At 52.4% G+C, this 15,039-nt stretch overlaps 4 protein-coding genes across 4 annotated transcripts; 1 reads left to right on the top strand and 3 right to left on the bottom strand.

The window, feature by feature from the left end:
* Positions 1-547: 547 nt before the first annotated feature.
* On the bottom strand, positions 548-1,256 carry PG994_002119 (uncharacterized protein; the record flags this gene model as incomplete). Its single annotated transcript, XM_066853528.1, has 3 exons — positions 548-619; positions 721-874; positions 934-1,256. The coding sequence occupies 3 exons, from the start codon at positions 1,254-1,256 to the stop codon at positions 548-550; spliced, it is 549 nt and encodes a 182-aa protein (XP_066721669.1).
* A 4,639-nt stretch (positions 1,257-5,895) lies between these two features.
* PG994_002118 (uncharacterized protein) lies at positions 5,896-7,166 on the bottom strand (the record flags this gene model as incomplete). Its single annotated transcript, XM_066853527.1, has 2 exons — positions 5,896-6,543; positions 6,672-7,166. The coding sequence occupies 2 exons, from the start codon at positions 7,164-7,166 to the stop codon at positions 5,896-5,898; spliced, it is 1,143 nt and encodes a 380-aa protein (XP_066721668.1).
* Positions 7,167-8,445: 1,279 nt separating this feature from the next.
* On the bottom strand, positions 8,446-9,873 carry PG994_002117 (peptidase S8/S53 domain-containing protein; the record flags this gene model as incomplete). The annotated part of the gene is made up of 5 exons (XM_066853526.1): positions 8,446-8,944; positions 9,144-9,225; positions 9,279-9,401; positions 9,453-9,531; positions 9,589-9,873. Coding segments are annotated over 5 exons (1,068 nt in total), but the record flags the coding sequence as incomplete, so codon positions are not given.
* Positions 9,874-12,393: 2,520 nt separating this feature from the next.
* On the top strand, positions 12,394-14,790 carry PG994_002116 (uncharacterized protein; the record flags this gene model as incomplete). The annotated part of the gene is made up of 3 exons (XM_066853525.1): positions 12,394-13,277; positions 13,382-14,399; positions 14,455-14,790. The coding sequence occupies 3 exons, from the start codon at positions 12,394-12,396 to the stop codon at positions 14,788-14,790; spliced, it is 2,238 nt and encodes a 745-aa protein (XP_066721666.1).
* Positions 14,791-15,039: the final 249 nt, after the last annotated feature.

Here is a 15,039-nt window from a genome sequence, read left to right as displayed (position 1 = left end):
CACACCAGTGCCCGCTGCTACATTCCCCCGCTCCCCGGGATACCGAAAAGGATGGTACTTTTGGCCCCAGAGGCTTGCTCCCCCTCGTCCAATCATTAATCATAACGTCGTGAAACACCAGCGGTTTGCCCGCCGCTCCCGTCCCCGCCAACTCTGCGCGTCAACGCCTCCCCGGCCACTGCGTGGGGGAAGAGCTAATGCTTGCTTTGACGCAGGTACGCCCGTTGTCTGTGCCCACACCTCCCTCCCTGGGCCACGAGGGCGCCGATAAAAGCGGCGAGAAGATGGCGTTTAAAAGCAGGGGCAGGCATTTTGCCCCGCGCTTTTCCAACGCCCACACCACGGTACATGCAATGCACTAATTGTGCAGAAAACCCAAAATAGAAGGGGGGTGTGTGCATATGTGAAAGTGATAGATCTGAGATCCAGTACCAGGAACGCCAGAAACCGTAAATACCCCAAAACTCCGCTAGTAAAACGACAAGGGTTGATAAATCTGGATAAGGTGAGTTCCTAGAACCCCGGCCTTTTTGATGAGGCTGAAGATCTAGTACTCGGGAGAAGGGTATCGCTGGCGAGCCTTCTGGTACTCCTTGGCGTGCTTCTTTGACGCCTTGGTCTTCATAGATCTAGATTTCATGCGTTAGCAAAAGCAATCAATGCAAGCTGCAAGGCACCGTTCGGCGGCCCCTTCTGACATTGCGGCTCTGTGCTACTTACGAGACTTTCTTTGACGTCCACTCCAGATTGGCGCGGACTTCTTGTGCGTCCCTGAACTCCCTCTTGGAAGCGAGCTCTGGATTTCGCAAGACGGGCCTGTGCCTTGGCTTGCAGCTCCAAGAGCTCTCGGTGCTTGTTGTTGAGCTGGCCGGACCTGTGGGATGTCCGTTAGTATGGATTTCCGGGTTTCCGAGAAAGGGTCAGATCACTCACGTTTGCGCTTGTGTGGCCAAGCTGCGGTCGAGGGGAACGGGGTCAAATGACTCGGCAAAGCGGTCTTGGATGTACTCGTTGAAGTCGATGCCGCTTGCCGAGGCGGAGCTGTCCCAGTCACTGCCGGAGCTAGCATCGTAGCCGGAGCCATTGACTGAGAAGCTGTTGCCGTAGGAGGGGACGCCAGACGTCACTGATGCATCGTGCTCCTCAGGGGGTGAGACTGAGTAGCTGCTGTCAGCGTTGTAGTAGGCTGGGTACTGGTCCCCCTTGGTGGGGATGGCCATGGCGTTGGCGTAGTACTGGTCTGGGTAGGCCGACATGTTGATGAAGATGGGGCGGCGGTGGTGTGTAGTGCAAGGGTGCGTGTAAGTGGATAGGCATGCAGATATCGCAAGGCTAGAAGCCGGGTAGGTATGGGGCAGCTCTTGGAAGTTTGGGTAGGGTGGATGTGTTGGGATCGGTTCAAGTGGTCAGGGACACTTGTGATCAAGATAGTGATAGGATGGTTCAGATATTGTAGTAGGCCAGTGTTGAGTGCTTGGGAAAGTGAGGATGAGGAAGGAAGAATGAAACTACTCAACTCTGTCAACTTCACCCCTATTTATACCCGTTCAGGACAAACCTAGTCAAGGAGGAAAACGACATCTTCCTCTCCCGAGGATAAGTCCCCATGAGACGATTCGTCAAACGACGACTGACCCCGCTCGATGGCGATGTTGTGGGCAAGCAAGCAGACAAAGAATCCGAGATGTGCTAAGTGGATGACGATGCCAACCCCCATGCCGAACACTCGGTCTGCTACGTACTGGCTTAGCCGTTTCCCTCGCTGCGCGAGCGGGTGATATGTGAGCCGGCAAACGCCAGGGTGAGTCTAGCCCATGAGACTAGACCTTGGAAATACATTGTGTGTACGCATTGGGTGGCCCGGAGTGGTTCCCTTGTATGGGGGTTGGCCTTCTAGTTTGCTAAGATGAGGATATCAAAAGGTCTCTGGTGCATATGCCGAGTGGCGATGATCTTCCATCAACGGTACGACGGCCCCAGCGAAAGAGAAGATGGATTGGAGGGGCGTGTAGCAAGTAACCAAAGAGAGAGAAGCAGAGTCAGATCTCTGCATAGGTCAAATTCCATATGCTGAGCGTGTAGTAATTATGAGCCGAGCACGGAGAAGACCACGATTCTTTGGTGGAATTCCGATGTACAGGTTTGACTAGGCTACGCAGCCTTCCCGGTACTGGTAAAGCAACGAACCCATAGATCCAACTAACGGTATGGCCAAGGATGGATAATGGAGACAGGGCAGAGGAGTCAGTCCATGGTTTGCGGCGGGTCCATAAAGATGCAGATGGGACTTGTACAGTAGTGGTGTAGGCATGTACATCCACGTTTTCTGTTTAGACGCCGGCGTTGGCCTAGGGATGTGAGTCGACCCGGACGGCGTGCTGTGCGTGTACAACAAACGGGGCATATCTCTGAGGTCGGTTGTCGCAGCATGGGGGCCGGACCAATTTCATAGGTTTTCCTGCTGTCTACGTGTAAGTGACCCTCCTCTATGCATATCGACGAGAAGTCCAGCCGGTGGATGAAATGTCCAACAAGCGCGCTGACTGACGCTAAGGGGGGAGGAAAATAAGAGGAGAAAGGGCCTGGCAAAAGCAGCGAGGGATTTCCGTCCTGGCCACGCACAAGATGCTTGGTGCTGCTGCAAGGTGCAAAAGCATCTTCGTCCAAGCAGAGGCTGGCGGGCCAGCAAAGAAGTGGAAAAAGGGTGGGAGGCATATGTTGCATTCATCCATCGGCCGTTTGGTGAAGGGACAAGAGACAGTGTGCAATAACGCTCAAATCAACGTCAGCCAGGTCAGGCAGAAGTGCAGCAAGTCGGGCATTTTGTGAGATGATGTGTTGTCAGTCTCCCGGGATGCGCAGCGAATGGTTGAATTTCTTCAGAATTCAGAATGGTCCGTTTAGGAAAGTTCCCCCCAATCCCCCTCCTTCCCCAATGCATGGAAGCCAGCACTTGCTTTGTGTAATTACTTGCTTTGTGTAATTGATTGATTGACGGGACCCAAGTCTGTGGGCATGTACATACCTCGATGTCCTTTCTGCTTAAAAGGTTCTCTCGAGCTTCGGCACAAAAAGTCGACTCTGCACTGTTGAATAATATTGATAGGTACATGTATGTTCGAAGTAGAATAAGGTAAGAGGAGTCCATGCTCTTGCAGTTGACAGGTCCAATTAGGTAAGTTCATTGATCACCAAAAGGCACTTTCCTACTTGGATGGATTCATCACTTCCAAGCCTAGGAATCCAGCACTAAGGCGTGGACAGATACACCGACACAACTTGCATGTATTGATCATTTCCATGGCATTTATTTCTCTCTAATTCTATTGGCTACAAATGCAAAAATTCGCTTCCATGGCTCAATTCATTGGGGGATAGCAATGGGGAAATTCAATAAAGAATGGAGGACGGACAGGGGTGGGATACGCATTCTTTTTTACCCATGTGCCATGCCCGAGCGTCCCTACCAGCCTACCTAATCCATGCCCAGGAAGTGCCCCTCTATGGGAGGAGTGTGTGCCAACGTCAACCGTCTTTAGCCCCGCGGTGAGATGCGGCATTGGCCTTGGGGATTGGACAGTATAATCTGCCTATCAATCCAGGTTGAAATGGTGGCTTATGAGGCATATTATGAGTATCAGGGCCGAGAGAATGTTTGTACTTCTACATCTGTGAAGGTTGTTTGACCCAAGTCACTACAGTACATGTTTCGCCTGAGACGAGCCTGAAGAAGGTTTGAGTCCATGAAATGGGTCATCGGAGAGGCAGCGTCCTGCAGGTGATTTTAGATGCATCCCAAAGTACATACATGTACATGAGCAGGCTGCTGCTGCATGCGCTGGCTGCCTCTGAGTATCTAGATCAGTAAGGTAAGCTAATGAGTACTTCATAGGCAAAGTAATGGATCTTAAACAACCCAGGCATCGTCATGTCCTGTTCAAGTTAGGGTCACTTTGGCAACGTTTGGTAGCGAATTCCTACTTTGCTAGGTAGGCACGCAATCTGAATTTATCATCTGCCTGGGATTACCAGTGTATGTGAAGGTAAGGAGGGATGCAACAGAGATATTTCTGACTTCGATCAATCTGTGTATAACACCGTTGTCGTGCGGAGAAAATTGAATATTCTACTCTACAATGCAAAAGTATCTAGGCTGAAAAAAAAGTCCAGTCATGGTTCTATCTGCTGTTTTTGTGCAACGACAGGGAGTCACCGAAGCGCTGCGCTGCGAATCGCGGGAGGGTTGAAACGAGACGTCATTCCGCCATTCGGTGAAAGACATGGGATCTACTGGGGTGGACGGGCTGGCTCTGATAGGTATATTCCGTTCCTTTCCTTTACGTATCCAATAGCTCAAAGCCAGAGCCGATGTTCACCTACCATACTGATATACCCAAAGGCGGTATAGCACTTATCATGACTGGGATATATATCCAACCCCCAAAGCCTATCTATCCTATTCGGTTAGAGTCAGTGGGGTCCTTGACCAAAAACTCCCCATATACCAGAAACCAAACTACTGCATCACCCAGTGAGAAGCTTGAGATGGAGAGGAATAGTCAAGTGATTCAAAGACCCGGTCTCGAGGCAACAACTGCCAGGTGAGGGGGTGCTTAGCCTCGATCCCAGTAGGATATAGATGGGTCGAGGCGGTACAATGAAAATTCCCAACCCTCACGGAGACCAGATAATTAGGTTTGATAGGTCTCTACTATAGTCGACACGTGAGGTGGTATAGGACCAGGATGATGTTGTAGGCCGTACCTTGCGCAGGAGGAGGTGTTTGTAGTTCCGAGTACCAGCAAGGGGTTCGAGATGATAGAAGTTACCTGACGGGCTAAGTACCGCATTTGACAGAAGGTATCTGTAGCTATGGCAGCAGAGCAGGATGCGACTTCAGCCGGGGTGAGAGGACAACTCATCCTGTTCCACTCCGGACATCTGGCTGATAGGGGACGAAAAAGAATGTGTAGAAAAAAGGTCAGATACACCATGATCAAGGCCAATTCTTTTCAAACTGCCTGCACAAGGCAGAAGGAGTAAGTGGCGGTAGGATGTGGATACTGCTATTGGGTGATCATTCGTCGAAGATGCAGGACTTGGGAGTGTGGGAGATATACATATGCAGTACCATGGGGCACGATCTACAGGACGAAAATTCGCAACCAAGACGGAAGTCGCTGCGTTCTGAAAGGTCAATTGCGGAAACGATGAAGAACATGATGATATCCCCTCCTGATGCGCAAATCCTTGAAGGGTTTCTGAGGCCGAGGCCCTCTATCATCGATGTACGAAAGCCCGTTGTTGACGATCCTATTTTGATCATCCCGATCTTGATATACATAAGTTCGGCCATCAAGACGAATTGGACTCATGGTGCAAACACCCGACTGTAGGGACGCAACCAGCCAGGCGGTCGGTTTTCGAGGACCACGGAACGGTTTTAAGCTTGTACTCCGCAGGTAGTCAAGTCTTCGTTACTTTAGGGGCAGATCTCGGTACAGCTCGAGACTAGCTTGCATGAGGCGACAATTCTAGATGGCGAAAGCGATGAAGACCCAACGAAACCCCTGATAGGTGCCTTCGTCGTGTCGGCCGTCTGTGAGTGGTAGGCTGTTACAACCACCAGCTAGCATGCTAACTGAGTGGAACGAGTTTTGTCCCGATAATCAGTTTGAGGGCACGGATTCGTAAGTGGACATTGATTGAGTAGTTGCTCCCTAGATAGGTATCATGCATTTCGTGGTGCGCCGTTAATCGTCTCGTCTATCCTATCGAGAGGGGGGTAGTACCGCAGAAATGCTGATGACTCTAGCCCCGAACACATTCCAAAGACACCGCCCATATGCACCCAATCTAGAATATATGCCAGTGGCGACCCTCCCCTTTTCGGACTTAGTTGAAGACTTTGAGGAAACCCCACATGCCAATACCGCTCAACACCGGGATGGTGAGGTTGTCATCCCAACCAAACAGATCGATTACTTCACTGCCCGCCGCCACCAGACCGGACCATAAGCTCATGACGCCGAGAGCAATGTCACCGCTAACAGTGGCTTGCTGCTCATCCAGGCCGACCTGTTCCGCAATGTAAGAGGGAAGCCTCAGAATACCGCGGAACATGAACGGATTCTGCTCATCGCCAGGGAATGAGGGCGTCTTGGGCGCTAGCCAGCCCCAGAACCACGCCGCGGTGCCGACACCGATCAGGAAGGCGGCGAACGACCCGGCGAAGGATTTGCCGCGGCGAATCCGCGGAGTATACCTGCCGTACAGTCTGCCGAATGTGCTCGCGGCGGTATCACACCAACTGAGCAACATGACCGAAACAACAGCGACATCCTTGGGGAAAAAGTATAGCACGGTCCAGGCACCGAGGAGATAGTATACGACGCCGTTGACGCTCACGTATTCCGTCTCGCGCATGAAGGCCCCGAGGCATTTGACGTAGAAGCGGTTCAGGGACGGATAGGTGAGACGCAGGTAGTCCGTCGTCGCAATTGGGATCAAGGCTGCCATCAGCCAGGGCGTAACGGCCGACGTCTGGGTGCCTGATATGTATAACCAGTAAACGAAGAAGCCGATGGACACATGGAGCACCTTCCTTGGGACTTCGTGCTTATGTATGAAGTTTTTGAAATGTCGGTGTATCGGAATGAGACCAAGCGGACTCGGGCTGCGACTGAAGTCTCGCCAGCTCCAGCCTGGAGTGGCAGGGGATTTGGGGGTGCCAGATGTCCGTTTGCTTTGGCATCCGTGGCTTCATTTGAAGGCTCTTCCATTTCTTCTATGGGCACAGCCGCTGCCCCATTTGAAGATGCCTCTTTTTGTTCTGAAGGCAGCACCACCGGTGCCTTCTTTCTTGCCCTTGTGGATTTCGCTCTAGCAGCCAGAGTAGTCGCCGACGTGAGGCCCGGTACCTTCCTCGATTTCATCGGGCTTCGTGATCGTGTGCGGGCTCGTCGTAGCTCTGGATCCGAATCCTCGTCGATGGTCTCCTGAAAAGACATCGAAGGAGAAGCCGTCCCGCTAGCGGCTTGCCGCCTTCGGGCTGCCGAGCGAGTGACGGGGCCGTTGTAGTCATTGTCGTGAAGTTCCGAGGGCGTCAGGCTCGGCGATATCACGCGGGGTGTGGCCGGGATGGCCCGCTTGCCACGGATGGACATGTTGTAGGGGAAAGGCGGTAGGATCTGGAGCGAGACGGTGCCGGAGAACAGCCGGCGTAGGGCGTAAAAGCGTAGAGGCCAGAAGGTGCAGTGTAGACGATCGTCTTGTTGGTCCCTCCGAGATTCACGCGTGTTTAAATGTGCGGCGCTGCTGAAAATGGAGGTGACGAAACTTAACGGATCCACGGTGAAGAAGATTGCAGCGAAGTCGAGCTCCGCCGCATTGTTGCTGACAACGGGGTCTGAGATGACAGCGGATTTCCAACCTAGTCGGTATGGTGCAAGCACCACTTAAGCCACGCGCAGGTAGGATGTCCAATGTCGGTCACGCGAACCGACGAAGTTGGGTTAGGGCGCACAGGCGGGCTGGTGCTGGTATTGGTAAGTTATTACATGTAACCACAAATCATCTGCCAATCAGTGGGCGGGATGTGGGCGTGACCCTGGAGAGACACGTTCGATATTCCAGCGGCGGGTTGTGGTTGGAATTTTCACAAGCCAGACTGCCAGAGAGAGAACCACAAGACAAGCGAAAGCAGCGAACAGGGCACAGGCGTGGATGGCAAGATGGATGACATGGGCGGAACGCATTGGCAGGATCTGGCATGGATGATGACATAAAAATAACGCGAAGCACCAACTAAACAAGGGCCTGCCGCTTCCGCTGTTCCCGCTACAGCGAACGAACGCCGCTAATAATCTCCACTACGCAACAACCTGTCCACATGGGTGTGCTGGCTGCTACTGTGGCCTGTGCAACGTCAAATATTCATGCTTCATAGGAGGTAAAAAGTAGAAATACATACACAACATACGTACATGCAGATAAGGTTACGCTGCCTCAGTTCGGGGGTTCACATACGTTCCCGGGAGTCGGGCCCGTCGTTCAATCCGACATGCCGAGCCAATATTGCCCGTGACTCGAACAGGCTGGTTTGACGTCAGAAATTCACAGACTAATCTTCCGAGGACGGGGACAGATGTGCGCTGAGTCGCCGACACCGAATTCCAAGGCACAGCAAAGAGATCACTGAAGAACAACTCGGATCAAGAGCATATATCAAATAAAACATGGGTTTATGCGTAAATTTAAAGTTGCCGAGTAATGCACGTAGACTTTCTACTATCCCCTGCTCCCTCAAGTCTATATACCTACTGAGCTATAGCACTAAAATATATACTCGCTAAGGCGCCGTGAATCCATCAAATCAAATCATCCACACAAAACTCAAAGCCCTCCACAGGGCACACTCACCACCAGACTGCATCCACCCCTTTCTTAAGCGCTGCTGTCGGCGCCGTTGAATGCCAACAAGTTGTTGGGCGTCAGCGAGTTCTTAACGATCCCGGAAGTCGCGAGCTCCTGGATCCGCTCGCAGAGCGCAATGGGATCGCGGGCGCCCTCGAGGGCCAGGAGGTAGGCGCCGAGCCCCGTGACGTGGGGCGCCGCCATCGAGGTGCCCGAGATGGTGTTGGTCGCGCCGTCGTTCCAGGTCGAGAGGATGTCGACGCCGGGGGCGAAGACGTCAACCGCCGTGCCGAAGCTGGAGAACGAGGCGCGCCGGCCCGTCGCGTCCGTCGCGGCCATGGTGCAAACGCTGGGCTCCGAGGCCGGCGAGCTGAGCGAGGCGAGGCTGCCGTCGTTCCCGGCCGCGACCGACAAAAACAGGCCGGCTCGGACCGCGGCTGCGGCGGCGTTGTTGACGGATTGGGACACAAGCCGGGACGCGCCCAGCGACATGTTGGCAACCGCTTTGCCGATGCCTTCAGCCCGTGTCCTTGTTAGTCGCCAGATAATACTTTTCACTGATTGGATCGAAGGGGCTACTCACGTTCTTTGCTCGTCTCGTCATCCACGGTCCATTGCATACCGGCAATGACTTGTCTCAGTTGACCCGAACCCTAGAATCCAGTACCTTCACGGCAATCAGGTTCGTCTTCTTCGCAACGCTGGTGGAAATGGTGCGTCAGTATTACCATTCAGGGGCATGCTTCAGCAAGTCGTGAACGTAATATGTCTTGGATCCAGTCGTCCCAGCGACGTGAGTCCCATGGCCGTCTGTGTTGCTTTAGTAAGTCAAGGCTCAGAAGCGCGAGATCAGTTGTACGTACTTCCGTCGGTCTCGCTGGCATCTCCATCCACGAAGCTGGCCCCGAAAGTGGCGCGGCCCTCGAAATCCTCGTGCTCCAGGTAGATACCGGTGTCGATGATGTACGCATATGTGTCTGCGCCCGCTGAATCATCGTATGTATAGTCCGTCGTGTTGGGCACTTAACTGGAGATACGCGCCAGGCCCCAAGGTGCATCGGTTTGCATTTCAAGAGCATTGATGCTTATTGTGGCGTCAGGTTCAACGTATGCAACCTGCGAATTTGTCAGTCACCATGCCGGTTTTCCAAAAGGGGGCCAGCTTAATATCACCTCGCCCAAGTTGGCAATTGACTTGATCAAGTCGTCGGATGCGGAAACATGGTATCCCTTGAACGACTCAAGTGTATAAGATAATTTGGGCTTGGAGCCACCGAGAATGCCGCCGGCTGGCTCAACACTCGAGTGCAGTTGGTCTTGTGTCGAGTCCGGCTTGAGAACCACGATGAAATGCCGAGGATAGACAAAGACCCCTCCCTCGGTTCCAGGATGGGAGCCGCAACGGCCGCCAGTGGCAGAGTCAACAGAGCTGCAAAGGACTTCATGTTGTATCAGGCTTCTATGGTGTGTAGTTATGTGGGTTGGAAACTTGGCCTGCGATGATGGGTAGGAACATGTCCCAAAGCTGGGGGCCATGGAATCCATATTATATATAGGACATCCGACATCAAAAGCAAGCTTCTTGAAAGGTGCAGGTCAAGTATTGCCATGCCGGTGTCTGGGTCAAGCTAACGCCTGATAGCTTCACTGGATCCTCATGTCTGAGTACCAAGACTATAAATCAACAGCCAATGGGTCGGTTTGGGCAGGTGTAGTTGGCTGTGTGGGAGGTGCCAAGACTGCGGGTCACCCCGAAGGGTGTATAGGGGACGTCGATCTCTCTGAAATGCCCCCCATTTTGGTGTGTGGAGATGGGGAAGATTGATCAATACTTTACTACTCCAAATCCATATTCCCACGGAGGTGGCTCCGTGGAAGTTTTGCAGATTTCCGAGGCAGGATTCCTGTTTATCGTTTGGTTCTTTGCCTGTTGCTTGTGTCGCATTCCTGAGAAAGTCCACGGTCCGTCCCGCCATAACCACAGCTCCGTTGGAATATAGTGCCTACAGAAGGTGTCTTCCACCAGAAGATTCGCTTCCTCTTTGAGACCCAGTCTGCCTGTGATCATCAAGAGTCCTATATCTTAGTAAAGAGTGGGGTTTTCAGGTCTGCTGAAGTATTCAATAGTCGCATGCTGAGATGGCTACCAGGCGGCATCAGCTTTGTATACACGTCCGGTGAAGCGCCGCCATCAGTGAAATTGGTGGAAGCCATAACAAAGACCTGCCATTTTTCATACATACGTCACATTACGGGTGGCTTGAAACACATCTGATCTTCGATAGGACGAGGGCTCGAAGGATGTCGTGGGCTTGCTCTCCTACAGGAAGGATGACCGGCTGTGTCTCTGACCTGTTGGAGACCTTCCAGAGCTGAAGAAGCCTGCGGGAACAGGATAGACTCAAAGCAGAGCGTGCGAAAATCTCAACACAATGGTGTGAGCACTAGGCCAAGGGGCGTGGCTGAGGTCTCTGCAAGTCCATAACGGCTGAGGCGATCACACCTGCGGGACCTGGGCGATGACCGTCTTGCTCCATGTGCTAGGCGACATGTCACCCATCACTTGTCGTACATGTTCTCTCTTGTCACACAAGCCTAGACACGATGGCCACGGACTTTTTCTTCCTATGGTCTCAGATGCCGGGATGCCGGAACTTTGATTTGAGCACCTGAACTATGCGACTATATCGCACCCCTTTCAGCTCCAAGTACCTCGTACGCCCTACCATTTCGGCTGAGCATATGAGATTTATTATCATGGCTTCACGCCAAAACCAAACTATTAAGGTAGAATCACTTCTCCTAGATGATACAGATGACCAGAAATCACATTTCTACTTGCCACCCACAATCACCATCGAACCGCAGGCTTCCCAGGATTTGTTTTTCTCGTGTCTAAGACAAAGGAACTTAGATGTAAAGTCGGACGAGCACGTTGGAAGGTTATTCCTACGATATCCTCCGATGAATCCTGTGTGACAATGAATGGTACTTCGTTGGACTTCTTGACAAATTCATCGAATATCTATCAATACCTACGGGCCCATGTAGGGCATATATGTCTCCTCTCATAGAACGGAAAGTGTATATTTAGAAATCCTAGATGGTAATCAGTGCGTCATGCCTATCGTTCAGGTACGCCCTCCTTCCCGTTGCTGGATGAACGGACGATTCAACCCAAGGATTCCGGGTGATTGAGCAGGTTTCGAACGCTGCCACGCAGTGCAGGCAACTACGATAGATGTCCGTAGACGTATCTTCAATTCAATTTGAGTAGCGGTACATGGATGGCTGGATGCTGTAAGTACATAACATAGGCGACTTCGGCAGTCTGTAAATTTATGTACAGATAAATATAGGTGTAGGTAGCCACTCAATTTATGTCAGCGCCTTTAACTGTCACTTTGTGTCGATTCGTGACTCCTGAGGTTGTAAACGTCATGTATGTAGGTATTCCGTTGGTGCCTGGAACGACACTTCGGATCTCAGGGGAATTGCTCAGTTGTCTTCTGTATTCCGAAACGTCAGTTGTGACAAAGCTGCCGCATGCGCTTGTGCCTGTTAGTGGGGTAATTGTGGCTGATATAGAGAGTTTATGCAGCTTGTCCCCTATCTTGTGCATTGGTTATGCAAAAGCTAAGCACATGTGTGGCGTTCGAGTGGGGTTTGTTGATCCAAGTGTCAGGTTAGGCGGTTAGGCGGTCATTCAAGCCACAACGTCAGGGTGACCAACGTGTACTCTACATGTACTTAAGGATTAATCCAATCCCAACGTCACACGCCTTTGTTTCTCTCTTTCGCAAATCGTCATATTATGGATCTGCGCAATAATTTATTCGGAAAGAGCCCCCGCGGCAACGTTGGCTTGCCTGGACGGCAGGTAGGTGGTGCGGCGGCGGCCCTCCACCGCCACCTCCAGGTGGTCCAGGCTATGATAGACCTGACTCTTACGGCGCGCCAGCTCCCAGATCTCCCGGAATGATGCGACAGCAGCCACCACAACCTCAGAGCATGCCGCAGCAGGGATCTACGATGCCTCCGGCTCAGCCGGTCCAGCTACGGGTGGAGAAGCTGCCGCCGGGCAGCATGGCTGACCGTTACATTTTCGGCAACCTCGTGGCCGTCTCCCCAGACGACTTCCAGAGCCGTGATGGCGGCGACATTTACGTCATGCTGAAGGGCGGGAACATCCGTGGAGAGTACGTGGTGACCGCGCGGCCAACTCCGGGCTTTCCCTCGGGTGGAATCAGCTTGTCGGACCCGCAGAGAAGATGGTGCGGTATAGGTACTCAGGACACCTTCATGGGTGTGCAGTACGACCCATTCTCCCGCGGAAGTAAGGCGTATCTTGGCACCATCGACCTCGAGATCGCTTTTGCTTCGCCAAAGGCCGTTACCGACAAGCCGTACGACCAGGATGAACTGGCCAAAGTCGTGGAGAGTGTCTACCAGAACCAGATCTTGGCCCCCGGTCAGAAGTTCTTGATGGACTACCAGGGAGTCAAGTTCACCATGACCGTGAAGACCATCTCGCTTATCGACCTCAGCGAGAAGGGTCAAGGCTCCGAGGCACCCACTACCAGTGACCCAAATGCCAGAGGTATCTTGTTCAACGCCTCAACCATCAACTTCTTCAAGGATGCCGCCTCGACCGTCAACCTGAAGGCCTCGACGCGAAGGCCGGTGGCCAATGCGATTCTACGCCCAGATTTCAAATTCGCTGATATGGGTATTGGTGGTTTGGACGACGAGTTCTCGACCATTTTCCGACGAGCCTTCCAGTCGCGACTGATGCCTCCCTTCATCGTAGAGCAGATGGGCTTGCCACACGTGAAGGGTCTGTTACTTTTCGGCCCCCCCTGGTACGGGAAAGACGCTAATTGCGAGACAAATCGGCAAAATGCTGAATGCTCGCGAGCCTAAGATCATCAACGGTCCCGAGATCTTGAATAAGTTCGTGGGTCAGTCAGAAGAGAAACGTCCGCAAGATGTTTGCGGATGCGGAGAAGGAATACAAGGAAAAGGGTGATGAGAGTGGCCTTCACATCATTATTTTTGACGAGCTGGATGCTGTGTGCAAGCAGAGAGGAAGTGGTGGCGGTGGTGGCACAGGTGTCGGTGACAGTGTCGTGAACCAGCTTCTTACCAAGCTGGATGGTGTGGAACAGCTGAACAACATCCTCCTTATTGGCATGACAAACCGGAAGGATATGATCGATGAGGCTCTTCTTCGCCCAGGACGTCTGGAAGTTCACGTGGAGATCGCACTTCCTGACGAGGCCGGCCGACAGCAGATTCTGAACATCCACACAGGGAAGATGCGCGACAACAACCGCTTGGCCGACGATGTCAACATCGCAGAGCTTGCTGCACTAACAAAGAACTTCTCGGGTGCCGAGATCAATGGTCTGTGCAAGGCTTCGGTGTCGTACGCTTTCGGTCGACACGTCAAGATTGGAGAAGGCAGTGCGGGCATCAAATCGGAAGACGTCGACAAGATCAAGCTCCAACAAGAGGATTTCTTGAGAGCTCTCGACGATGTAAAGCCTGCCTTCGGTGTCGCTGAGGACGAGCTCGAGCGTGCTAGGGAGCAGGGCATTATACCATTCAGCCCTCACATCCGAAGAATCCAGGCTAACGGCAGTATCTTTGCCGAGCAGGTTGCTACTGGCAAGGGCAGCCTATTCAGCATCCTACTTTACGGACCAAATGGTTCTGGCAAGACGGCTCTGGCAGCCGATATCGCACTTAACTCTGGATTCCCGTTCGTGAAGTTGGTGACCGCCAGGAACATGATCGGCATGAGCGAAGCCAGCAAGATCGACTATATCAAGAAGGCATTCACAGATGCTTATAAGTCAACACAAAGCATCCTGATCCTCGACGAAATTGAGACCATGATCTCTTACAGCCCTGTGGGGCCTGGATTCCAGAGTGAAATTGCCACATCCATCAGCGTCTTGATGAGAGCTGAGCCGCCAAAGGTATGTTTTCTACGGCATGTACGCTATATTTGTATCAGTGTCTAACTTCTTACAGGGTCGACGACTGCTGGTGATCGGCACAACGTCGCAGCATCAAGTCCTCGAGCAACTGGATATGCGAGGCTTCAACCGGAAGCTGGCGGTACCCTGTGTGTCAGATCTCGGCGAGCTCCAGGCTCTGCTTGCTGCCACTGGCGTGTTCCAAGACGCAGACATCAACGAGGCTCTGCATGAGCTACAGAATAACGTTGGAACCCAGAGAGTCGACCTGGGAGTCAAGGAGGTGCTTTCGGTGGTGGAGTCGGCCCTGACCTCGGCCAAGAAGGACAGCAGTCGATCCCTCGGCATGATTTTCGCTGCTGATTTGTCTGACGTCATGTCGTCTTTGTAGTATAATTAGATTGCTAGACAGTAGAGCATTTGACAAGTGGGACATTGACAGAATAGAGCCATCTGATTTGAACTTCGTTTTTGATACTTTTGTATGAAAATCAGATTGATTCTGCATGTCGTCGAACGATCTGGTAGAGAATCGGCGTAGCCTCACTGCCGCCACTGCCGCTTGCTGAGTTAACGGGATAACCAGCGACGGGATGCTTGGCAATGGAACAGCTGATTAGTAGACGAAAAAGCAAACTGC

Source organism: Apiospora phragmitis (assembly GCF_038363925.1).
Source record: "Apiospora phragmitis strain CBS 135458 chromosome Unknown utg000002l:1.0-5516284.0:1.0-5523493.0, whole genome shotgun sequence".
NCBI lineage: Eukaryota > Fungi > Ascomycota > Sordariomycetes > Amphisphaeriales > Apiosporaceae > Apiospora > Apiospora phragmitis.
Note: the sequence above shows the minus strand (reverse complement) of the source record. Positions and strands in the feature narration are given on the sequence as shown.